At 33.4% G+C, this 27029-nt stretch overlaps 5 protein-coding genes across 6 annotated transcripts; 3 read left to right on the forward strand and 2 right to left on the reverse strand.

Annotated features, from left to right (window-relative positions):
* Nucleotides 1-1296: 1296 nt before the first annotated feature.
* On the reverse strand, nt 1297-7793 carry LOC113394050 (myrosinase 1-like). 2 transcript variants are annotated; one of them, XM_064216880.1, is made up of 9 exons: nt 7735-7793; nt 6097-6206; nt 4933-5125; nt 4200-4371; nt 3191-3398; nt 2841-2935; nt 2427-2729; nt 1833-2074; nt 1297-1540 (listed from the first exon to the last, which is right to left on the reverse strand). In XM_064216880.1, the coding sequence occupies exons 1-9, from the start codon at nt 7776-7778 to the stop codon at nt 1417-1419; spliced, it is 1491 nt and encodes a 496-aa protein (XP_064072950.1). In that variant the 5' UTR covers nt 7779-7793; the 3' UTR covers nt 1297-1416. The 2 variants fall into 2 exon arrangements, with proteins under 2 accessions (XP_064072950.1, XP_026487005.1); XM_026631220.2 differs by having other exon boundaries at nt 7678-7755.
* Nucleotides 7794-9646: 1853 nt separating this feature from the next.
* Nucleotides 9647-10298, forward strand: LOC113394055 (alpha-crystallin A chain-like). The gene has a single exon (XM_026631226.2). It carries the CDS (start codon nt 9722-9724, stop codon nt 10277-10279), a length of 558 nt encoding a protein of 185 aa, XP_026487011.1. The 5' UTR covers nt 9647-9721; the 3' UTR covers nt 10280-10298.
* A 1351-nt stretch (nt 10299-11649) lies between these two features.
* On the reverse strand, nt 11650-12445 carry LOC113394054 (alpha-crystallin B chain-like). The gene has a single exon (XM_026631225.2). It carries the CDS (start codon nt 12360-12362, stop codon nt 11724-11726), a length of 639 nt encoding a protein of 212 aa, XP_026487010.2. The 5' UTR covers nt 12363-12445; the 3' UTR covers nt 11650-11723.
* Nucleotides 12446-13750: 1305 nt separating this feature from the next.
* On the forward strand, nt 13751-14506 carry LOC113394056 (protein lethal(2)essential for life-like). Its single transcript, XM_026631227.2, has one exon. The coding sequence runs from the start codon at nt 13879-13881 to the stop codon at nt 14392-14394; it is 516 nt and encodes a 171-aa protein (XP_026487012.1). The 5' UTR covers nt 13751-13878; the 3' UTR covers nt 14395-14506.
* A 4210-nt stretch (nt 14507-18716) lies between these two features.
* On the forward strand, nt 18717-19558 carry LOC113394053 (uncharacterized). The gene has a single exon (XM_026631224.2). It carries the CDS (start codon nt 18746-18748, stop codon nt 19487-19489), a length of 744 nt encoding a protein of 247 aa, XP_026487009.2. The 5' UTR covers nt 18717-18745; the 3' UTR covers nt 19490-19558.
* The last annotated feature ends 7471 nt before the right edge of the window (nt 19559-27029 follow it).

Genomic DNA, 27029 nt, shown 5'->3' on the forward strand with positions numbered 1-27029 from the left:
TGACTGAATTTCTGCCTGGGAGCCAATTATAGAGATGTTTGTTGTCATTCTTTTTCATTTAAATCTAATTGCATGGAAATATGATACGTCAGAAAAGAGTACAGGATCGACGGCTTTAAATTTTTCCTAGGTACTAAATTTTTACATAGGTACTAAATTTTTTCCTAGGTACTAAATTTTTACCTAGGTACTAAATTTTTTCCTAGGTACTACATTTTAAGGTGAGCCAATTTCCAAGCTCCTAAATGTAATAAAAACTCACTTGAGAGTATGGACTCTTTAATAAGACTAGACTAAGGAAAATCGAGACGTACAAGTAGTAGTAGTCATACAAGGAGTAAATATATTCATTATTTTTTTCTATTAAATGAATTATTATTAATTAAAATCATAATTAATTAATTAAAGTCGAGCCGAGACGGCCCAGTGGTTAGAACGCGTGCATCTTAACCGATGGTTTCGGGTTCAAACCTAGGCAGGCACCACTGAATTTTCATGTGCTTAATTTGTGTTTATAATTCATCTCTTGCTCGGTGGTGAAGGAAAACGTCGTGAGGAAACCTGCATGTGTCTAATTTCAACGAAATTCTGCCACATGTGTATTCCACCAATCCGCATTGGAGCAGCGTGGTGGAATATGCTCCATACCTTCTCCTCAAAGGGAGAGGAGGCCTTAGCCCAGCAGTGGGAAATTTACAGGCTGTTAATGTAATGTATGTAATGTAATTAAAGTCAAGAATGCCTAATGGCTAGAACAGCTGAATATTAACCGAATACGACGGGTTCAATCCCGGACAAAAACTGAGTTTCATGTGCTTAATTTGTATTTGTATTTATATATTTTTTGTTTTTTTTTTTGTATAGTTAGGCGGATTGGAAAATAGGCCACGCCACCAACCTTGGTAGCTAAGATGTTATCTCCCTTGTACCTTATGCAGTTACACTAACTCACTCATGCTTCAAACCGGAACATAATAACACAACACTAAGTTGCTATTTTGCGGTAGAATGTGTGATAATTGGGTAGTACCTACCCATAAGGACTTTCAAAAAACCCTGTGTGTGTGTGGGGTATCCGTACGAAGGGTTAGTAAGCTATAATTACGCGTAACCGGAACAAGGGACCCAATTTTAATAGATCCTGTGTACACGAATCAACGGTGTAACAAGTTGTAATTTCTTAGAGCCAGTGTCTACGGGTAAATGTGCCTATCAGGTTGGCCATAAAAATGTCTTCCTATAATAATTACCAGCAAATGTTAGTATTCATTTATTTTCTCTAGAAACATTGAAACACTCGAGTAAAAACAATTCATTACAACAATAAGGAAACGTTGATTTTAATTAAACGCTACAGATCTATTTACTCCACCATGTTATTCACAATTAATATATTTTTTTAAATTAATTTCCAAATTAGAAATCCCATATCGGCAGACATTTGGTACGGGCAACTCTTGCGTAGTATTCACTGGATATTCTTGGCTTCCGAGTCTTGTTTGGAGAATCGAAATCTACTTGGTATAAACCGAAACGCTCTCTGAAAATGGAAATAGTTTAATTTGTGTATTATATTTCAGTAAATATAAAAACGTAAGTTATTTAAAAAAATCTCGTACGTAATCCGACAACAATACGCTCGAATTTTGAGGTATCTGGTTGTTAATTTTAGTGATTTTTTATAATAATTCAAAATAGTATACTTATTATATTTAATGAAAAGTCGAATTTTTAGTTATACGATCACGTGAAATATAAAATTGACTGCGCGAATGTCTGGCATAATGTTGTGTATTAAGAAATATTATTTGAACGCAATATTTTCAACTTACGAATATCCTCTGGTCCATTCAAAGTTATCGATCAGGCTCCAATAAGTGTATCCGTACACGTTGCAGTGATCCTTTGTAATGGCGGTGTGTAACGCTTTGAGGTATCCGTCTATGTATTCAATACGTCGTTTGTCCAGCAAACCTTTCTCGAGTGAAACTCCGTTCTCCGTGATAACAACAAGAGGATTGTTGTAAGCACGTTTCACCCAGTTCAAGGACAGCCTGAAGCCCCACGGCACGACCTATAATGAGATTTAATAAAGTAGCATAGCAATGCATTTAAATGCTATCTATATTCGTAAAATTATTATTTTAGATATGGCACGAATTTTTTGTTTTTGTGGAACGTTCATGACATAATCATATTCCGAATCGGTGGTAGTATAATGTACACTTGTAGTAAAAAAGCTTATAGAGCTGGATACAGATATATATTTTCAAAAACACAATAACTTGCCCAGTAACCACTAGTTATAACGGCGTCCATTAGAGAGTATAAAATATTAGTTATAAGCAGTTAGGTATCGTTGAACTAAACTTTACTTTTTAATATAAAAGCGTGGCATTTGAATGAATTTGAATTTACTTGCATACCTTCAACCAAGTTGAATTGGACTTAGGCCAAGATGATTTCTGGGATATTATTCCTCCCATGTCAGCTGCGAAAGACGGCTCAGACGAGATCTTCTTTTTGCTCTTAGCCACCAAGTAAGTTGTATAATGATTTAAACCCAGAAAATCTGCTGAACCTCGTATCATTTCTATTTCTTCAGTCGTAAAATATGGAAGGCGAGAGCGGTGGAATCCTTGCTTTTTGGATATAGAATCGATTCTTTTCCTCATAATTTGTGGATAGTCACCAATGGATGAAAAAATGGGATGTGCGAACCAGCCGAACTGCAAGAATAAAGTATAAATATTACGCCAATTGTCACTGTCCAAGTTTAGTAGTAGTTAATTATTTATTGACATTGTATTAAATTGCATGCAGCAAGGACATATACTTACAAAGAACTGTCTAGCCGTTTCTGCAGCAATTTTATCTTCTAATGACTCCATTGCTGGCTCAAGCCATGAAAAATCTAGTGTAATTCCGACGCTTGCTGTAAAAAGCCAGATTTAGAATAAATTAATCTCGAAAATAAGCAGTTGCTACAAAAGTAACAGCAAAGACAAGCAAGACTTCGCTGCTGATAGATTAAGCTTATAACAAAAGTTTAATAAATACACCAAGCAGTTAAAAATAATTAAATTTTGTCAAGGATTTTTTATCAGGTTGCATTTGTAGCCATTTTGGAGAATGTGATAAAATTATTACAAGAAACTCTTTTTCAACGTATTAATATTTGCAACATTACTCAAGAGTTTTGCCTCGAATTCTTCCTGGTACATGCGGTACACCATTCCATGAGCCCGAAGGACATTGTGTCCGCAGAGATAGTCTTCAAAACCACTTGCTTGGTCACCCGGCGCGTCCAGCCCGCCGTACCCGCCTTGACAGAATGATAATGGTTCATTGAATGTCAACCAAGCGCTCACCTTGTTCCCAAAATTATTGAACAGAACCTGAAATTGTCACTTACTTGTAATCAGTCTATATTACCATTATTTTAATAAAATTTATCTAATTTTTGTTTTATCATAGATCGAAATTTTCAAATTACATTATATAACTGGTACTATATAGTAAGCCTTAAAATCAAAGTCATTCGCAAAGTAATTATAAAAATCTAAATACGCTAGTCAGACAGGTGTATTTGTCTTCCTTCGTTCGATAGAAGTTAAGAATTATAAACGTGAAAGTAACCATGTCTGAATCTGGACAACGCAAATATATTATGGAATCTACGAGAAAAATAAATATCTCACTGATGGAATTACAATATGTCCAGCCCTGTTTCCCAGGGGAACCACCGAGTAGATAAATGTGTATTGTAGAGCTTATTTTGTTTTGAACTGGTCTTGGAAGAGACTTATTATTCCATAATATATAATTGCTTAATCGAAATTAGAGAATCGATTCTCTCGGAAAAACTATTTTATTGACACATATAATCATTACATATAATTTGACCTATTTTCACAAAATATTTATAACTTTATATAAATCTTCTTCGTGAAACAATCAGGCCATTTATGGATATGAAAATTTCCAAAGTTTTAAAATTGGTAGAACATATGTGTATATACTCAGAAAGATGTAATTTTTATTTAAAAATAAATGACCATTGCATAAAATATCACACCAGTTTATTTATTGAATACTATTTACTAAATACTTATATGTAAATTATACAACCCTGCCATATCTTACAATAATAAACGATATAAAATTAGTTATTAAAATATCGGTTTATTCAAACTTACTCTGGCATAATCCACAAAATAGTCAGCAATGATGGGGTTGGTCCAGCCACCCAATTCTTGGAGACTCTTAGGCAGGTCCCAGTGGTACATGGTTACCATCGGTTGTATATTATTTTGAATCAATTCGTCCATGAGTTCATTATAGTATCTGATACCATCTTTATTTATTTCGCTAAAAAATATGTTTTTTAATGCATTAAATATTCGTATATTCCTTAATCGCATTCGGACCTTAACCTGAGACCCAATGATTAAATTGACGTAAATAGAATTGATTTCATTTAAGTGCACTTTAGATTTTTTTGCCATCAGTTGGAGGCCATTCAAGTACTACGTAAACATGAAAGGGGTCTTTACATTTCGTATATTTTGTACACATGGGGCTGAGAGGGTGTGGTGTAGTTATCTTGATGATCACGTCAGCATATTATATTATTAATCAATAAATTCTTCTGTAGGTTATAAATTCCTTATTATACTTAAAATGGATGTTCATAAATAAAAGTAACGATATAACGTATGTATATCTTCTAGTAATAGCTTTGTTCATTTATGCTGAAAACCCGGGGGGGGGGGGGGGGTTTGCTGGGGCTTAATAATTACTTAAATCTGCTCCATAACACTTGAATGTCCCGTCGAGGGAGTTTATGCGCGACACGTGAGTATTTTCAAATCACATCTACTGAAACATTAGTCTAGTGAAATCTAAAAAAAAATCTATTATGATTCGTACTTGCTTAAGCCGTTGGGAAGGATTCTCGGCCATGAAATCGAGAAACGATAATACTGAACGCCCAGCTTTACCATGAGTTTCACATCTTCCTTGAACAAGTGATAGGAATCGGCAGCGACGTCTCCAGTTTTGTGATCGAATATTCGTTCAGGGTACATGTGGGTATAGCTATCCCATATACTTTCACCTTTGCCTGAGAATAAGGCAAAATAAATAGAATTAAAAATGTTATTCTACGAAAGGTTTTTTAGAGTTATAAATACAGAGTATCAAAAAAAGTTTATACTGTTTATAAAACAATGCACAGATGGAGCGAAAAAATTATAGTTATCTTTGATTTGTTGGACGTTGTACCAAAAAATGCACTACCGGAAGTCTGTATTTGTTTTTGATTTTGTTGTTTTACTAGAATATTTTGCAATCCCTTTGTTTTATAGTCTGAACTTACCCCAAGGGACAAGCCTTGTACTGACACAAAGGTGTAAAAATTGTGAAAGGCCGAAGAGTAATTCACTGAACACATTTTTATTCACAACAAACTTGTTGTTAATGCTGATATATATTTGAATGAGTCACTTCGTATCACTGTTTAGGTAGTTGGAGTCATGATTAATAAAAAAAAATGTTTTTATTTAAATACAATGGATGACTGAGAAATGAGCTACATGATAATTGATAGTGTGTTTTTATAAAATCACTAAACTATTAGGTATAAATATGGTTTAACCTAAAAAATGACTAAAAAACTTAATATCTCGGGTTATTAGCATAGCAGAGCAAGGACGCGAACGAGATATAATTGAATGAATTCATGATATTATTTTAATAGATAACTGCCTGTTTTAGAGTTATTACTGTTACCCCTGTTTTTCCCTCAAACGGAACATAATTGCTTATTTGGGAGCAAGGAGGACGATAGACGTCACGGAAATCAGATAAGGAGTATATCTGCAGATATCACATGCATGTTTCCTCACGATGTTTTCCTTCATCGCCCAGCTCGAGATGAATTATAAACACAAATTAAGCACATGAAAATTCAGTGGTGCTTCCCTGGGTTTGAACCCGCAATTACAGTAAGATGCACGCGTTCTAATCACTGAGCTATCTCGGTTCTTTTTTATATTTAGTTATGGTGGGCGTTAATTAAAGTCTTTATAGTACCTGATACATTCCACGCCCCTTCGATTTGGTAGGAGGCTGTTGCCACGCCGAACTGAAAACTTTCGGGAAAGCATACTCTTTCTTGAGTGACGTAATGTGCGCTGCCAGCCCTAGGGATTGAATACCGATTAAATGTATGTAAGCATTGTATTTCGAAATTGATTCAAAGTATCCCATCCAATATCCTACAGAGCAGTGAAATAAACTCCAAGCCATTATATATGTCGCAGTCAATTGGTTAAATTAGCCATTTAATTGACAGCCTATTCACTTTACTAAAGGGCGCCGTTCAACCAGCCTCCTGAATGACACCGGCTAATACATCTTCCATTCATAGAATAGGGACTCTCATGTAAATAAAAATATTGATATGGTTTCGGTTTAGTAATCGGATGCAGCAGCGACAGGGTAGAGGGGTGGTGGGGAGGTGGGCTTCTATTCTCCCTATCCCCCGGTACCATTCCCATCATGCGAATTAGCTCCGTTCTTGAGAAAAATTATCTTATAATTCTAACCTTAAAATATTATCAGCATTTCAGAAACTCAGTGGCCTTCTTTCTTAAAAATCTCTCTAGGGGTATAGTCAGTTTTGAGTTAATTTTCATTAAAAAGTCAAGTCCCTATTCTATGAACGGAAATGACTAGGCGTTTACGGTTTGCGGTATTTTTACGGCCTTTTACCGTGTAGACCATTATTTAATATTAAAATTATAGATCTATATGTAGTGTATAAATATTATAAAATGAAAATATCAAGCTACCGCCTGTACGGAATGTTGATTCTACCGAGTAGAAACTCAATAGTTCATCTTTTCAATCAAAACAGTTTACATGTAATAAACACATACATACGATTATAATAATGTATCCTTTAACGAATAAGAACACCAAGCTCTTGTATCATAAATAATCCTGTATAATATAATAAGTCTTCTTTTTTTAACATAAGTTTTAAATGTAGCATAATTATGTTAAATTTTATGCAGATATTTATTAAAAAGGGGTAATTCTGAAGATGCTATCGACTTGATACTTAAAGATTAGACGGCTACGAATAATGGATTGATATGGACAAAACCAACATAAGGTTTTGACAAAATGTAAACATAAATTAGACATGTCTACAATCCGTAAGTTTCTTTTCGAAATAGTAAATGAAATTTAATAACATTAGACTGTTCTATAAAATAATTGTAACTAAGCGCACATTGCAAGTTTTTATTAAACGATTAAAAATCTAAACCATACGTATAATAAGATACATCTGGTTTCAACAATGTGCTGCTGTGAAAATGTAAATTTTATGAGACTATTTTGGCAAATCAGCAACTTGATGGTAAGTGGTCACCACCGCCATACTGACACTGTAAGAAATATTAACAATCCTTACATCGTCGATGCCCTACCAACCTTCGGAACTCATATGTTATGTCCCTTGTACTTGTAACACTGACTCACTTACCCTTCAAAACGGAACGAAGTATTTCTGCTTGGCAATAAAATATATGATCAGTGGGTACCCACACACAACTGCTATCAAGTAAATATTTTTAGAAGTATTACATTGTTTAAATTACTTACTCCAAGGCCACGAACAGCGTAAAAACTATAACGATCCGACTATACATCTCAACTCACTGGCTGGACGTTCGCACGACGACTGATTGATAGCCCGTTGACATTGCATTTGTTATTTATAAAACATATAATTAATTATCAGTAACTAATGTCAATGACTGTATTACTTAATTATTCGCTATCATTTTCCGCTACATTTTATTCTGGCCCAACAGACTAACAGACTAAGGGTAATAGAAATGGACACTGTTGTACTTCTTCTTCTGTCTGGTATTTATTTATCCCGGCTATTGCCAGTCTAAGTTCCAACTAAGCTTACTCCAGTCCATTGGCTGTCATGTCCTGCTTCTCGATATCTAGCTTTCGCTTCCTAGGCTGGCCTAGTTCCAGGGACAAACTGTTATACTATCCATGAAGAAATCGTTTGATTGACAGCAAATTATTTAAGAAGAAACTCCAAAGTAAATGGGGAACTTGATCGTAAATTGATATAGAAAATTGATTTGCAAATTGGTCTTAATTTAAATGTTTCCAAGATACACGCATCAAGACAGTTTTCAAAATATAACCAGTGAGGTGCGATGGGAGTTTGGAAAGAACATGCAGGCTCTTTGTTTCAGCCCTCCGCTATCCAGCTTTCTAAATGATTGATAATAATGGTCGCAGTGGAAAAATCAGTCTTAAATTGGCGGATGAGAATCAATGTCACCCAAAGTGTCACCTAAAGAGAATTGGGGCATATTATTTAAGCAGGTCCTGCCATTAGTAACAAAACTATTGTAGTGTTGTAAGTTTTGAAAAGAAACTTATTTTCGCAATTTTATAATATTACGAGCAGATTAATTCATAAAAAAGGCCTTTCCACGATTCCTAGGGCCTCTCTTATTATATATAGGGTATTCTTATATCCAGTTACTTTGAATTTGTAAAACAATATTAGCTAAGCAGAAGAACTATCGAAAACCGAAAAACATGGCGAATGGTCGACGAGCCAAAAAAAGTAGGGGATCTTTGGGTTAGATTTTTGGATTGCCGATGTATGTTTTTACCACGCGTGATTATGCGTCTTCAAATAACAAATAAACAGAATAAGTTGCTTTTAAATTTTTATTTTGATTTTTATATCACAAAAATAATTTTTAGAATAAGAATTCAAACTTTCAAACGTTATTAAAAGAGAGGAGAATATAATATTTTTACGTTGAGTTCTCATATCAATGACGAGTTTTAAACTTTTTTGTAGAGATTATAGTAACTCAAAAGTATTATGTTTATATACTACGTTATATATAATTAAATAATTTAGGAGGCATTACAATTCCTAATGAAAAATAAAATGTGGGGTTAAGCCCAAATAACAATCCTGGATCCGCTACTGATAGGCGAGTTACAAGATAAATGAATATTATGATAATTAAATAGAGAATCATTACCGCAATTATGCAATCCAACATTTACCCTACTCATACATATCCGCCTGGCGTGTCCCCATAGACAATTGCTACTTTTTTCTAGTAAGAAATACTCCTAATAAAATAAATGGAAATAATACTTAATTAAGGGATTTAATTTTGACATATGATTTTTTTAATGCATATTCTAAAACATTAATTATGTTATGTAAGAAAGTACTTCGCATTGACCTGAACTCTATAAATTGATAACATTTAAAAAAATATACGTGTGCGATAGCGTAATTAAAATTTTATTTTAAATATTTGTTTTGATTATGTTTGATGATAGTGACATCTAGTTAGATTAAGAGTTAACTTTGTGTCTAATTAATACAACTACTCAATGATAGAGGGCGCTGTCACAAACTATTGTATCGGTTGTTTCGAGAATACGTTATGTAGATATATACCGATTGTTCTCGAAATAGCAAGATGTAGTAGCGAGCACTTTCTTGAAAATTCTGCTTCATACCGTCAGCGCGAGGTGGCGCTGCGATTGGTATATAAACGCGACTCGAACGCCAGGCCGGCAGTTTGTTGAATCAAACAAGAAAAGTTCACATCGCAATAAGTGTTAAGACGCATAATCAAAAATGTCTCTAATTCCATTTTTGTACGATAACAGACCATTCGGGATGGTAGAACGAGACTTCTTCAGACCAGATTTCTATCCACCTGTCGATCTTGTACCGCAAGAGGTAATGAGGCCTTGGGAAAATATTTACCGGCCGTGGGAAAACATGATCAGGCAAATGGAACAGCTAAGCTCTGGTATCAATCAGCTAGCCCTAAAGGAGGCGTCGCAGTTATCATCCGATACGGAGAAATTTCAAGTCAACGTGGACGTTCAGCATTTCGCTCCAAACGAAATTAGCGTGAAAATTGTTGATGGTTTCGTGACTGTCGAAGGAAAACACGAAGAGAAGAGAGACGAGCATGGATATATATCAAGGCAGTTCGTAAGACGTTACGCCTTACCGCAAGGATGCCTCGCCGACGTTGTAGAGTCCAAATTGTCCTCTGATGGCGTTCTGACTATCACTGCGCCGAAAGTACTAGCGATGCCATCATCTGGGGAAAAGATTGTTCCGATTATTAAAACTGGGCCCATTAAAAAGCAAATATCAAGTTCTGAATCAGTGATTGAGTGAATATCTGTATTACGGTTAATTTCGCTGTTTTTATTGTGATAATTATGTAAGACTGCATATGCCCATCGTACCTATTATTGTTTGTAAATATTTTTATTTCATATTATAAGACTTACTAAAACTAAATACTGATTTCGTATTTATAATAAATGTAAATTAAAGTATTGTTAATGTAAACATCTTGGTTTTATTTCTAAGTTCCATTTAAGATTGTTCCAGACATTCTATTTGTATTCAGAGTTCATCATACCTTGACCCGATATGGTTCGTTTGAAATTGTATACTGTATTCTGAGTTAGTAGTTATAAGCAAGGAGGACGAGTTTGAATTCATTTATTCTATTTTCTTATATTACTGACTGGAGAGAAAAAAATAAGTAAACGAAATGTATAATATTAAAAAAGATTCCTTAAATTACATTTCAAACTACCATCTGTTCGTAATGTAGAGATCATCAAACATATTCATTCAACCCATTATCTGTGTATTATATTTATTTAATACCGGTGTATTAACCGTATAAAATTAATTTTATATAATTTCCTTTATGGAAATTGACGATAACAAACTCCAATTTCTTTAGTCCTATTTATAGAATCGTTTCCAGAATAATGTCTCATTTAAAATATAGTTTTTTTTGACAGAAAACGAAATACATAAACTTGTTTTAATTTGTTTGTAAATCAGATGAAGTAATAAAATATATATTTATTTATATAATTATTATATTTATTATGCAATTTTATTTTATGAATTCTATTTGGAATAACTTATTGAAGTTTTACATTGGACCAATGTAGGGGTTTTGTTATTACCTTAAGTGGTTAGTCTTAAGTGGTCAGGGCCAATATCCATAACAATTGTTACTGTAATTAGCCGGTATGAGTGAGTTTTGAAATATATGTATACATAGATTTGTTGTAAAATATATATTAACGTGATGTAAACATACATAAGATCAATACTGCATCGTTGCCTAGCACCCAACATGACGATATCAATTTATATAAACTAGATATATTTGAGGACCCTAATAAACTGGTTCTCTATACTTCAGTATATAGTACCACTTTATCTAGAAACCGTTCGGATGCACATCTCAGCTGAAGTGCCATTTTATAATGGTTTACATCTCACGAGAGTAATTTACCAGCATAAGTAAGACTCTTGCCCGGCCAACTTGCATTTGAGGCCATATCCAATAAAATGTGTTATTGATGTTTCAGAATTGTCTTTGTTGTTAAAATAATGAAAATGTAAACTTTAAAGCTACGTATAAGTAAATTTGAACAATTGAAATTAATTTTAAGAATGTTAAAAAAGTCATGATATCCTATTTATGAAGCGAAAAATTAAATAAAACACAGTCATTCCACTACATATTTTATTTCATCTATTCTACTTTCAAACAATAAGCCATATATAGCCTAGGAGACTTTAGCCTTTACTCGTGGTCATCCTCCAGAACTGCCTCGGCCTGTTCCTTCTCTGCGTCAGTTGACTGCTCGGAGATTTTTTTATTCACCTCTATTTTAACCACTATTTCCTTAGCCGGTTTAGATTTAATCGGCTTTTTCTCAGACTCGTTTTCATTATCCCCGAGCTCTGAGTCATCCTTAGCAGGTATCTCTGCCCCTTCCTGTCTCTTCTTCTCCGGCACCTCACGATTTTCATCATTACATTTGACCAAAGTCGCTGTTATGGTCAGGGTACCATCCGCAGAATATTGGGATAGGAGAACCTTAGTTTTATAGCCCTCAGGTAAAGGGCACCGGCGATGAAATTTACGCTTCACCCAACCATATTCATCGCGTTTCTCCTTGTGCTCACCTTCGACGACCACGAACCCTTCAATCGTCTTCACCTTTATATCATCAGGGCCGTAATCCTCCACGTCCAAATGCACTTCGAAGCGATTCTTCATAGGTTTCCGGTAGCGGTTGAACTTAGACAGGCTTGGGAAGTACTCCAAATGCGATTGGTCTATCGAGTCGATCAACGATTCTGGTATGAAAGACATAGCATATTGGAACGGCATGCGATGGTGCCTGTCGAAGTCGGACATAAACGGTAGGTACGACATTTTCGATGGACTTTCCAGGCGAGATAATGCGTATTGCGTTGCACCCGGCGATTTGAGTCTGATAAAGGGTTGCAAGGGCGCATGACATTTCGCGCAGCAAAAAATATGTCTCCCTCTGGACTCTAATTTTCGTATTCCTGTTATTGCTAAGCGATAGCTATTAGTTGGCTTTATAAAACATACAATATTATTAAATACTATGAAGTATTTTTATTACTTCACTACTCTTAAAAAAAAATGTATAACTTATTTTTAAAAGTTTTATTTTTATATGTCAGTTTATCCTGACTTTTATTTTGTAATCATATAAATCTTAATATATTTTTAACTTTATATTGCATATCATGAAGTCTCAAGTATCTATATAGTTAGAAGGTAGAATAAAAAGCATATTCAGCTCTAACCAAACTAAAATATAGTTATGTAAAGCTTTGGGTGCAATGCCTTTATATTATTCATATAGAACACTTAATTTGAAAATACATTAAAGTAAAAGTAATGATATCCACGGAAATTCTATATCAGAATAATATAATTAATATGTGATTTGAAAATAAATCATGGCACTAACGTACCTAGTTATTATTTTAATGTAAATGGAATATAATATCACTGTATATATTTACTAACGCCATCTGTTAAATGTATCATGAATGACTATGTATTATCATTTTCTGTTCAACGTTTTTTAAACAAAATATTATTGAAGTATAAAATAAATAAAGGATTCATTATAGCTATAAAATACTTATTCATTAATACTATTCCGTGAGCATACTGATTTTTCTAGAAGAAAAGGTTTTACGTGCGCCATCTGTTGTCAAGTAGCTGTAAGTACAATAGGAGAAATTGTAAACAGTTTAATATTTTTATATATTTTTTTAAGTTCAGTAATAGTATAAGAATACAATAATATATTTAAATGATTAATGAAAATATTCGATAATTGTTCTTAAGATACAAAAACTAGGATTGCATATGTTTATATTAAATAATATCCTTAAAAAATTTATATATATATATATATGTAATATCTAATGAAAAAGGAAATCAAAATTAACCAACTAAAAGTGCTAAAATTAATTTGAATTAAAAAAATAGAACATATTTATATATTTATATTGAGAACAATGAAGTAAAAAAAGATTTGTTATTGAAGACAAGTTAAATATTTTATTGTTATCTCTTTAAATTAAGTATTATATACTTTATATTTTAAAATTTATTCCGTAAATTATTCAACTTTTAAAATAAGAGCCAAAGGTTTGCAGCCCCGTTAAAATTCAACGTTGCGTTTTCGCCAGCGTTCTAGATTATCTAGATGTTTCTATACTTTTCTCCTCGTAACCAGAGGGCGCTAACGGGTATATAAACATTACCGGCGTTTCTGAGCGTCATTCAATATACATTGAAACGAAGTGACAGCACTCTGTGATCGAATTGTGTGAGAAAAAAAAGTGATTACTACATTATTAAGTTTATAAAACAAACGAGGTGAATTTACATAGTATCTAAAATGGCATTTCATCCATTTTTCGTCGACCCACATCCAAGACGCCTGATGGAACAGAACTTCGGCTTAGGATTGACGCCCAACGATATCTTGACGATCGTTGCAGTCCCTCAAACGAACAGGAATTACTACAGGCCGTGGAGAAACCTTCAGGCTACCGAACAAGACTCAGGATCTACTATCAAAGAGGAAAAGGATAAGTTCCAAGTCAATTTGGACGTCCAACATTTTGCTCCTGAAGAGATATCTGTGAAGACAGCAGATGGATTTTTAATAATTGAAGCCAAACATGAAGAAAGGAAAGACGAGCATGGATTTATTGCTCGAAGTTTCACAAGGCGATATCGTATCCCAGACGGTATACAGGAGGATTGTGTTACCTCTAAGTTATCTTCAGACGGCGTGCTAAGTATAACCGCACCCTTGAAGGCTCCTCCAAAGGTTGAGAATGAACGAGTGGTTCCTATTATTCAAACTGGACCAGTGAAGAAGACCGAAGAAGGACAAAATGAAAATTAAACTTGCATTTATCTAATACCTATTAATTCAATGTAAGCATTCCTAATGTTAGGTTATTCTGATCTCGTGAGTTTTTTTTAATTGTTTGTAAAAATACATTGCATTCTAGTCATTGAAATGTTTTTATTTTAATCCAATTGATTTATAAAAATAGTGTTAATTGTCCTTAAATTTTTGACAAAGAACGTATGTATTAAAAAGGAAAATTCATTAATTGAGGAAATTCAGGTGACAAACTTCTTATCCTGCAATCCTATTCTTATAAAAGCTGATTTTACTTAGTAAACAGTTTAAATTTTAAAGTTTGATTTATGTTATTTTGTTGTAACCTAACTACCAATATTAAATTTTATTAGCGTTAGCGCCATCTAGGGTTTGGTCTTTTTTGCCATAAACCATAAAAGTGCTAGTGTGATATGATTTGACCAAATTGTTTCACACACTGCGTAGAGATGGCGCTGTTATGTAATAAATTTTTCTTAGCTATAAAATAATTTATAATGACGTTTTTACTACATTACGAACATATACATCACCGTATTCAAATAAGTGTTCAGATTAGTTATCCACAACAATTTCATTAACAATGAATTGGTAATTTATTGGTTCAGTTTGTTTTCTCAGTACAATTTAATTTACTCGGTGGTTGGGCTTTGTATAAGCTGTTTGGGAAGAAACTCACTACACACTTCTAATCAGATATTCCACGACCAATCAGCAGTACTCAGTAATGTTGTTTTCCTGTTTGAAGTGTGAGTGAGCCAGAGTAACTACAGGCACAAGAGACATAACATCTTAGATCCCAAGGTTGGAGGCGCATTAGCGATATAAGAAATGGTATATTTCCTACAGCGCTACTTACCATCAGGTGGCCCATTTGCTCATTCACGTACATGTCTTTAAAAAAATGCCTACACTACCTAATGGATAAATTTGCCCAGGGTATTCCCTATAACATATCAATATCAATAATACCGGTAATTAATTACTTCGTTTGTTTATATTGTATGCCTATTATATCTGATATGATGTTTTATGATTTGCTTCTAATTAATTATTAAAATTGAATTTGATACGAATCGATTTAAGTTAAAATCATACGTTACTGCGTGTTTGAGTTACAGCGCTTATAATTTGTAAAAAATCAAAAGGGATACATTTGATATTGAGTTTTGGACCACATACAATAACTAACCTAACCTAACAACTTTATTTAAAAAAAACATAAGTATGTTATAATTTTACATATAAAAATTAACAGCCTGTTAACGTCCTTTGTCCAGCAAAGGGTTGGTTACACGTGGCAGTCGGCAGACACTCATTCACCGCCGAGCACAAGATGAGTTACAAATACAAATTAAGCACAATAATCTACTGGTGCTCAAACGGGAAAACTCACAATCATAGGTTAAGATTCACGTCTTGTAACCGCTTGGGCGTCACTATACATAAAATCAAAATCAAAATATACTTTATTCAAGTAGGCTTTTACAATAACTTTTGAATCGTCATTTAAAAAACTATTTAAAGTAAAGCTACCACCGGTTCGGAATGTAGATTCTACCGAGAAGAACCGGCAAGGAACTCAGTAGTCTTTTTCAACATCTAAAAATACAGTAATGTTAGTTAAATACAATTATATATGTATGCTATGTCTCCTGCCTGGAAGTCAACATAAACATAACATAGTTATGGATATTCGTATTTTACATAAATGCGAATTTTTACAAGGAAAAGGCAAATAAAATAAATCAGTAAAACCATAATAAGTATCTGCTTACATGACTTACAAGCACACTTAGATAAAATAAAATTTTCAATATATTTCTTAAGTTAGATGTTAGGAAATGAAAATAGGGATGAAAATTAGCTTGGAGGTGATTTTAGAGATATGGAATTAGCTTTATTGGCTTCTGCTTATGTGTAAATAACAGTTGATACGAGTGTTTGATAATTATTCATCTCAGAGGTTGAAATTGGGGATGAAAGTGCTTACGGAATCACTTATTCAATGTTAGAAATATGATAATCAGTGTTTCGGCGTTTGCTTATAAGTATTGTTACACTGTTTTATAAAGTTAATCATCACAAAGGTTGAAATTGGGACTGCATGTTTGTATGGAAGTTCTTAATTTTTATAAATGAACAATAGAATAATGAATATAACTGTGTAAGAATTCGTTTGATTTAGCAATTTAGCAAAATTTTTTGGTAGATGGGTTGACTCAGCATTCCGCGTAATTTTATAGTTGATTGTCTTACTTTTTATGGGTCCTCCGGTCTTGGATATAAAAATCTGATATCTCTTTGCCCTTGGGGTTCAATCTTGTTTCATACCAAATTTCAAATACGGTTCAGTGGTTGGACTGTAAATTGTAACAGACAGAACGTCATAGTTACTTTCGCATATATAACATTAGCTGAATCTGCTGCTTTACCCGCGCGTAACTTATAGAACTGTATCTATAGCACGTACACCGTCACCCCCAATGTTACGCCCTCAAGGGGAAAACTAAGCAAAGAAGCCTATGTCCTTACTCGGGACTTATCACCTACTAAACTATCTATTGCAGATGAGTTGTTAGGGCTACACAGATAATGTGCCATGACTAAGGTTTGTAATGAGACTATGGGAATTCCAAGTAAAAAGACGAAGAAGAAAGAAGACCTAAAGACTCTTTAATATAAAATGCTTACAAAAATCCGTGGGTTTATGAATGTTTCACATGGTTAGTATTAGAAAAATTAAGAAAAGTTTTTTTTTTATATTACACGAGTTCTCTAATTATATTATTAAAATGTAGTAATTTAATTTTTAAAAACGACTACTTAAAGTTATTTCGTTACTATTGAGTGTTTCCGATTCAACCTCGTATTAAAATATGATGGAAATAATTTTTGTTTTTTTCCTCAATCACGTAGTCAAGATCTTTGACACAAATTTAAATCTTATCAAAATGTCAATAACATTGTGCGTGTCTTTGTAAGTGAATCTGAAATCTTCTAAAAAATCTTTAAATAAAAATGTTTAAGAAAAAAATGTTAGCGGGCTGTCAAATCTGACGTTAATATTTTAATCTGTCACTTTTAAATAAAAGGAATCAATTTGTGTGCCCCATCGGCATAAATAAAAGATACAACAAAAAAAATTGGCAGATACAGCACTTCCAAAAGCTATTAAAAAGGAAAAACTATCTCCTTAGTCTTCTCTAATCTCTAAATCCTGACAATAATCTGTTTCCATTTGACATTAATAGATTATATAAAAATGAATAGATAAATTGGGCAGTATTTACATTTGTGTTTAATTGACAAATAACTAAGTATTTGTCTGATAAATTAAATATTGACTCATGATAATTATGAATAAACATAAACAATAAAATACTAAGAACGAATGATAAATACGATGACAATAATATTAATAAAAATGAATGAGTCAAAGGAAGTTGTTATGCCTTTCTTGGTTTCGTCGTGATAAAAATAACACAGAACTTATGATTAAATTATACCTTCATATAATAATATTTAAATAAACGACTTTTTTATTTATGTCTATGTATATGTAAATAAAAAATAATTCTTATTACGTACGTATGTGCGATGGGCTACCTATATATTATAATTTGTTTTGTCATCGAGGCATTTACTTTTTTATACTTACTTTATACTTATATACTTTCGTGAAATCTCAAGTCTGATGGAACGTATCCCGATGGTATAGGTACATACAGGTAATCGTATATAACATAAATATATAAAGAGAGTGCATGGCAGCCCAGACTTTAGCTTATGCGATATATTATAAATATAACAATGATATTTTATCAAAGTGTAATATGTGGAAAAAAATGTGATATTGACCAGGGAATTCTACACAGACATTACCGGGAAATTTTTTTTGACGTCTGTCTGTGTGTTTGTTCTATTTTAAAAAACGACAACGTTAAAAGGTACATCCTCCATTTACACATGGAGTCATGAAATATATTCATATCAATTACAGACAGAAACATGAAATAAAATTACATATTTCGGTTATAAACGCACAATTTGTTACAGTTTTACTATATGTATTGAAGACTATATTATATCCCCATTCAAATTCCTTTCATAAGTAACGACATATAACTTATATGATAATTACACCAATATCGACTTATTACTATACACACAAAGACGTAAATGTGTTCTTGTGTCATCCGCGTTCCAAGAATCATTCGACCTCTGTCTACGTGTAATTGTTTGCACACTCCAGAATGTACCGATAACACGATAAACTATGACCCATCGCGGGGCTTATAAATACGAATAATAACTCATAGTGCACCAGTCTACGTTACAATAAACGATGAATACCATCGCGGTAGTGTTGTTTGCAGTTGTCGCGTGCGCGAGCGCAGCGCCGCGATACCACGATCACTTCCATCATCATCCGTACTCCCATGATGGCGACGTTAGCTTGGAAAGGTTTATAGAAAGAGAAATATTCGATACGAGAAGGTTCTGGGAGGAATTGAGGCGAGAGATGCTGGGGATAGACAAAATGATCACGGACTTAAACAGGAATTTCGGCTCTTTCCTTTCAAATGAGAAAATTGAAGGAAACGAATACAAGATCAAGATATCGTTGAATGGATTTGAAGAGAAGGAGATTGCCGTTAAAGCTAAGAAGAGATTGCTGATTGTGCAAGCTGTCCATAAAGGTGACGATGGGCCGGAGAGGAACTACTTGGACGTGAGAACTTTGCCCGACTTCGTAGACATAAACGGCAGTTGGACATTTGAAAATGGCATACTTACTGTTGTATTCCCTTTGGAACGAAGCGTTGAAGGAACGGAAGCCACAATAACTGAAGCACCAGTCACACAGGCCCCAGAACACAGTCGCGAAGAAGTTGAAAGTAATCCAACGGTCGAAGAGAACCAGGATGCTGATATAGGTATTGAGAGAGGAGACTTGGGTAAAGATAAGAATATATTAACCAATGAAATATCGAGTGGTCAGCGAAGCGCTGTCGAAGCGACCACTTACGCGGTAGATTTGAAAGATGAAGTAGAACTCGTGCCGATTCATCGTAACGTTGTATATTAAATAATAAAAAAAAACGACGTTATTGACGAACATGTTGTGTAGTATTTTGTAATTAAATAAAAAATTATATGATGTTTTTTCATTTACTTATATTTTGTAATTAAATCTTAAGGAGGAATAGAAATAGAGTATGTCATCTGATCTACGTTACCTTTGCCTATTGATCATGGAACTGTAAACTTCTTTCGTACTTTTTACAAGTTGAGCGTTCGAAAAATTAATTAATGATTAAGTGGTACCCACCTGGATGGACTGCACAAAGCGCTACCACCAAGTATTAAGGAGTAGGTGGTACTTATTTAATATTAAGTTGTCGAAATTAATCATTTAACTATTTATATTGATGTGATTTACAATTTAATAAAATTTACATCGTTTCTATTTTATTTGTTTTTGATTACAATTGACCATTAGTTATAAAAATGTGTGTAGGAATATTGGCATAACTAACGGTAATTCTATTGGTTAAATTAAAAGGTTATTGATCCCGAGGTCTTAGGTTTTATTTATGTAATTGTTTTTATTTAAAATATTCATTTAAATCATATGCTATAAAGGACCATATAGATCAATATTAAAATAACAATGTATTTAAGGTATTTCATTGGATAAGGATTAATGTTGTATAGGTTAAAATCGTTTTAAAAATTAGCCAATATTTGTGGTAAAAAGTAAACGATAAAAAATGTTTATTGTGGGTTATCTTTAAGACATAGACATATACCATCGCGGACTTTTTTGAAGACATTTTTGAGGTGTACAATTCTGTAGTACATTATTTTTATCTATCTAGTAGGGTTCAGCCAGCGTTTACAATGTAAGCGCAAAAAATGTATAAATTTACGACATCACATTAGAAACTTTTAAAATTATCAGTGTTACTTAACTATATTGTCTACGTATTATATACAAAGACCTTCCTCTCGAATCACTCTATCTATTAAAAAACCGCATCAAAATCCGTTGCATAGTTTTAAAGATTTAAGCGTACATAGGGACATAGGGACAGAGAAAGCGACTTTGTTGCGTATTTTGTAATTGTAAGTTCATAGAATATATCAAACTTATCATGACATATGAATTATCGCCTGACTCGAATGATAAAAGGTCATTCGTTGGATATTATGTTTATTTGCCGATTCATACGCAATTCCAGAGACTAAACATTATTTTATACAAATAACGTAGGTGTTCAAATTACACAGCGCACCACACCCTGTCGGATCTCTCGTCGCTGTGCCTGATTAACGCCTTGCTCGGCAGAGAGAGGTGCTGGATGAAGATGGTCTCTCTGCGAGAGCGTGCGCATCTTTGCGGTAAATGTCGCTGGGAGCAAGGGAGTTCTCTGTAACCCCAATATCTTGGATGGTTGGCCAACATATGTGAGCGAACCGTCAGGGCGTCACGGTAGGATTCGTAAGCCATCCCGTGATGCTCCTCGAAGAGTGGGTGTACCTGGTTTCAAGTGCATATTACGGCGATATTGGAATTTTTTTTAATGAAAGAAAACTGTTTACGCCGAGGTATTATCGGGGATCAAATGGTGAATGAATAATTTTAACTATAATTTAGTTTGATCGCGTACATTTTTATTTTTTTTAGAAATTTGTATGCTCTTGGCCCTTATGGCCTCTACAGCGTCACCGGCCGGGGTAAGCGAGTTAAAATACTCAAACATCGCTTAAAATGTTTATTTCGCGCTATATAGGTATACCCAGTAGCAAATATCTTTGGGTCTCCGGGTTGAAACATACAACAAACAATTATACAAAAACTAATAAACTCATATCAAGTGAAATCAATAAAACGTAGAGTATAGTTGAAAAATATGTTTTATCTAAATATGTTATATATTTTTCTAGTTATGACAATAATTAATACAACGAAGTAAGAAATAGAGAAATTCAGTAGACATCAGCGGCATTACGGAATAACGGAGCGTCATATTATCCAATAGCCCCCCCAATACACGTTTCACAAAGTACATGTGTCAAACCACACCTAACACAAAAAACTTAATATTGTTTTGTTCCGGTTTGAAGGGCGAGTGAGCCAGTGTGAGCTAAAGGCACAAGAGGAACTTAATATCTTAGTTCCTATAGTAAGCGGTGATGGAGGAATAGTTACAAATTCTTACAGCGCTATGGGCAGTGGTGACCACTTACCAACGGGTGGCTCGTTTGCCCGGGAATATAAATATAAAGAAACTTAATCATTAGAAATGGTTTTCCTTTCAATTTAGAAAATGGGATATAATGCGTGCTAGGTCATAATAATAATTGATATTCTTATTATTCCATTTTCCAAAAAAAGGGTACTATATTTCAATTTAATTTATAGTCAAACGATCTTCCGTGCACGTGTGACCAGGGGTGAAGGGGTGAGGTTACAGGTGCCAGGTGGTATTTATTAGTTATCAATAAAAATGGATGTAATCTAATCCGTCCATCCGTTTTTGCGTGATTGAGATTTTCAATAAGTGCAAGTTTAATTCTATACTCAAATCTTCTTTAAGGGTAAAAATTAAACCACTTTTGTAATTTTTATAATTAAACAAAGTCAGATACTTTAAAATGTATAATGTATTTTTTTAATAAATGTCTTTTTTATATTAAGAATAAGAAGCAAGCAAAAACATCACGTTAAAGGCGAGCGTCATAGCGTCAAAAGAATCACACAAATATCCATTATAGAAAATAAACACCATTTATATAAAATAATGATAAACAATTACTGACTATGACATATATCATGATTACAAAGTTTTTTAAGTTATATACAGCCAGTCAGCCAAAAAATAAAACATACGAGTAAAAAACTATGAAACGAAAAGAACAAAACACAATATTCTGAATTCAAATTTGAACTGATCTTCAGTTCCAATTTTCATACACCCATTCTGAATTCAAATTTTGGTTCACTTTTTATTGGAACAGTTATCGTGTCATTATTAACATTTAGCGGAAAATTCATACATAAGTGGAACTTTGTATGGGATCGTAATTATCAAGTCACGATTCGACAGCGACCACTCCGCTTGACTAAAGTTTAATATATCTGGCAAAACTCTTATGTCGGTAAATAAGTCAGTTTTCGAATCGCCATCTTGCATCTTAACTGATACTTCTAAAACTTTTTTCATTATCCTAACTGTAACGTTAAACATTCCGTCTTCTGGTATGAGGTATTTATAAATGCATTCGTTTATTCCATAGGTAATCAAAGGGCTGACTTTTGAATGATCGTTACAGAAATTTTCAAACCTCGTATCCGCTTCAACGTATCCTCCCATAATCTGCTCAATCACCTCAATATTACTGGGTTCACTGTGATCACTGTGTCGATGAAAAACGTCATCATAATCATTGTGGTGATGGTGGTCATGGTAATAATTGTGGTGATGGTGGTCGTGATAATCATTGTAATCGTCGTGCTGATGAAAATATTGGTGGTGATAACCATTATCGTATGGATAAAAACCATGGCCGTAATAGGGGTAGTTATAGAATCCACTTGTAAGATCCATTATGTTCAACAGAAGAAACAAGGAGAGTATACGGTACATAGTTAGGTGTATTAAAAACAGTAAAGCAAAACGCAACGCAAGAAGTGTTGCAACCACGACTGAATACATCACAATAATCAAGAAACATTTTATATAGTCTCAAAGTTTTCCATATTTATAACAAAATCAAAGGTTCAAATCAAATATGACAATAAAGCATAATTGACTTATTACACGAATTGTTAAATGAAGCCTTATGTTCATAATTTTGTTTTTCTTATTTGAAGTCTAAAAATATTATTTTAAGATTTAAGTTAAGGTAACAGTGACATTATACAAAGTATTATTATATATAATAAGTAATCATTGTTACCAAGCTTTTTTATTGTATTCGGTATCGAGAGAAATCTTGGTACTATATTTTGAATCAGTATTGAGTACCACCTATTATAATTAAATAACTGTTTTTTTCCACACATTAATCCTAGTTGTCATTGGTTAGGATTTATTTTACCAATGAGTTTTAGTTTTTAATCTTTATAGATTAAAAAGAATATCGTTATTAAAATAAATATACTTAAAACTTAAGGTAAGTAATAAAGCATTCGAAAGATAAAACGCCGAATCAGTAAACGAATGATTACGAATGTGGCAATGAATGATTAGAGAAGCTTTACATCATTTATTGATGTAGAACGCGTAAATGGTGATACAAAAAAATGTCTACTTTGGGTATGGGTTTCGTGTCGATATAATTGTTTCTTTTGACACAACATTTATATCATTGTGCTATTTCTGCATAAAAAATAGTTCTCTAGAAATAGTACTCTGATTTCGGAAAACAATAAAAAAATATGTAAAATGTATATTGGCTTCCTGGCGCATTCCTGGCACATTATGCTCATCAGGTTGGAACTCTTATTTTTACCTCCTAACGGTAAAGCCTTCCCTAAAATGTTTATAACTGATGGTTAATTTTATATTGGTGTGTTGCAGTTAAGAAGTCGAGTTAGCGAGTCCGACATGGGCAAGAGGCATCATCTCTTATATACCACTATTGACAAATTATACAATAAGTAACGAGTGATTTATATATACCGCCAAACCGTAGTGCTCAGTATTGATATGTTCCGGTTTGAAGGATGAGTGAGCCAGTGTATGTAACTACAGGCATTGGCGATGTAATTAATGGTTAATTTTTCTTACAGCGCCAATAATAGAAACAAAGTTAGCGCCGATAGTATTTTTCTATGGAAACCGCGTATCAGGTCTCCTGTCGTTTGGCGTCTTATAAAAAAAGGAACTATGATCGTTTTGCTCGTAATATATGTCGGACGACAAAGTATCAAAACTTGGTCTTCCTGATATTCTTGTATACTTATTCAGATGTTTTATCAAGTGATATTTAATATTTCTTATGTTGTTGGAGAAATGGTCTAGTTCAAACAAAAGGTTCATTTGTACACCGATCCACAATAGAGAAGACAAGATTAAGAATAAACAGTCAAATACCGTCCAGACCAGCTATAAACCCAGAATCCCAAGAAGACTAATGCATTAACATTATTGAACAAAGACTCCGAGTCAATGAAGAATTCGTCATCGTAGAATTCAACACAAACTTTACGACGTCAAATTACAATCCAAAAATTTACATTGTCATGATGCCTGGCAGTAAAATGCGGGCACATTAAAATTGTAAATAATTTCATATAACAACGGCTCAGACGGCACACAGCATCAAAACAAGAAAAAAAATCCTTCACTGTTTACTCAAACACAGCTTAGCTATTTGGATGATTTCAGTTGTATATCCTTGTAAAAAACCACTTTTCATTTAATTTGGTAAAACCATGTTTACTAGACAACGCAAAAATGAATACTTTATATGGATTTTGTTTTATTAATTACTGAAGTGAACGCTAATTTTGATTATTTAAATTGCACTATACCTTTATAGATATAGCCATAAACGTTTTTTAATACTAAGGAAAAAATAAATGATCACATGGTAAAAAAAATTAGGTTGTGGGACAACCAGTTGGAACTAAGTCTCTTTCGCTATATGTTATGTATCTATTAAATAACAGACACAACGAAATATATTAAAAAAGTTTGAGAATAATTATATTTGTAACAAGACTCCAAAACTTCTTTCCAAAAAAGATAAACACAAATAATTGTGCAAGGCGGGGCCGGATCTACCATATGGTTCAAGTCAAGTCAAAGTAAAAATTAGACGATCATGCGAAAGAATCCCATAAATTTATTAAATTAAACAGATCGTATGGTTTGCAACCCTGCGAGTCCTGCAATTAATCAAACCCGGTAAATACGTTCAGATATGTCTTAAATGAGCCCCTAAGTAGTGTTAGCCCAGGGCCCCTTTACTTACGGTCCGGCCCTGGTGCAAGGGTGAAATTGAAACATTAAATTAAGTAAAAATATATCGCTCATAATAGTTAAGTTATGCTCCTTCGATATGATATATCTTCAAGGCTTAAGGCCTCGATGGTCTTATGGCTAGTATATAAGTCTGCAGCTTCTGAGATCTAGGGTTAAATCCCGGGTTGGGCCTCTAAATATTGAATGAATTGTTTTGTCATCTTATTCAAGTAAAATTTTAATCAGATTTTTCGTTTAACGTTTATGTATTTATCATTTATTATACATATTTAAAAAAAATAAATAAAAATAAAAGAGGTGTTGTTAGGTAAGTAATTCCTATAAATAAATGAATTATGTATTAAATAAGAGACACAATTAAATTAAATAACAATTTTAATAATTGTTGTATAATTGTTATTCAGATCAATATTACATATTCACTTTAAAATAATCATAAAAAATTATAACAATAAAGATGATTTAGTCAGACATCTCGTATGATTGACATAGCAATACTGTAGATGCTACGGGCTGCACAATACAAGTCGTCGTGTAGGCCTATGTCCAGTAGTGGACGTCCCTCGGCTGACAGATGATGAGATGACTGTAGCAAGTGTCGTAATGGTCCAAATCTTACATTCGTTTCGGCTCTGCTTCGCCACGTGACTGAAGTGTAACATCGTTCCAAAAACAAGAATATAAAATACAGTAACTTATTTAAATAGAGTCTAATTTAAACTTCTATATTGAAACGTTGGTAGTTTTGGTATCATTATGACGTCATCATCAACATCCTCACATTTAGGTGTATATGCGAACGTAAACGTCTGTTTATAAGGTATCTCGATTTTTATCACACCACTTGACTCAGACCAAGTCGCTAGTTTAAACTCCAATATATTTGGTAAAACTCTTACATCAGTAAACATGGCTGTATCATTTTGATTCATAATCGTTATCTTCAATAGTCTGTTAGTTATTCTTGCATCAACACTGAAGTTTTTAGTGTCTGGTAGAGGATATTTAAGCAGACATCCGTCTTGTCCATATTTTATTATCGGATCAACTTGTGTAAAATTAGTACAGAATCTCTGAAGAGCTTCGTCCGCTTCGACGAATTTTTTTAATACATCTACAAACGTTAAAATTTCTCCATTAGCGTTTGGCTCTTCGTTACGATGTTGGTGATACGATTTATGGTGTTTACAGCCGTGACCGTGGTGTAGACGATAATGTCGGTGAAATCCGATACAATTGTTAATTATACTTAAAAACAGAAATAACGTCACGAAACGATACATGACGACCACTGCTCGACTTGCGTGAACAATTAATAAATTACTAAATGCTCAACGCTATATATATACAGGAGATAAGGTTATCTGTATTAATCAAAATAAACGGGTCAGAGTTCATCTATGCAATAAATTAATATAACTAGCTACTTGTGCCGTCGTTACACGGATACAATAAGGGTTTATGCACAATAAGGGTTTATGGAAAAATTCCAATTATACGCTAGGTAAGTTGAACTTGTCGACTTTCCTCTACTACAATATGCAAGTGTATAAACCATACCCTTGAATTATTCTATTGATTGATGGAAATCGCAATACAATTCGTTGTATTGTTAACAAGATCTAAGCT

Source organism: Vanessa tameamea, chromosome 2 (assembly GCF_037043105.1).
Source record: "Vanessa tameamea isolate UH-Manoa-2023 chromosome 2, ilVanTame1 primary haplotype, whole genome shotgun sequence".
Classification (NCBI taxonomy): Eukaryota; Metazoa; Arthropoda; class Insecta; order Lepidoptera; family Nymphalidae; genus Vanessa; species Vanessa tameamea.

What these genes read in the sequence shown, in the direction of transcription:
- LOC113394050 (XM_026631220.2), bottom strand. Translation starts at nt 7,724, where the DNA reads ATGTATAGTCGGATCGTTATAGTTTTTACGCTGTTCGTGGCCTTGGA. An exon ending in ATTTTGTGGATTATGCCAGA is followed by an intron (nt 3,399 to 4,199) that starts GTAAGTTTGAAT and finishes TGACAATTTCAG; the next exon opens with GTTCTGTTCAATAATTTTGG. An exon ending in GAATGGACCAGAGGATATTC is followed by an intron (nt 1,541 to 1,832) that starts GTAAGTTGAAAA and finishes TTCCATTTTCAG; the next exon opens with AGAGCGTTTCGGTTTATACC.
- LOC113394053 (XM_026631224.2), top strand. Translation starts at nt 18,746, where the DNA reads ATGAATACCATCGCGGTAGTGTTGTTTGCAGTTGTCGCGTGCGCGAGC.
- LOC113394056 (XM_026631227.2), top strand. Translation starts at nt 13,879, where the DNA reads ATGGCATTTCATCCATTTTTCGTCGACCCACATCCAAGACGCCTGATG.
- LOC113394054 (XM_026631225.2), bottom strand. Translation starts at nt 12,362, where the DNA reads ATGTCGTACCTACCGTTTATGTCCGACTTCGACAGGCACCATCGCATG.
- LOC113394055 (XM_026631226.2), top strand. Translation starts at nt 9,722, where the DNA reads ATGTCTCTAATTCCATTTTTGTACGATAACAGACCATTCGGGATGGTA.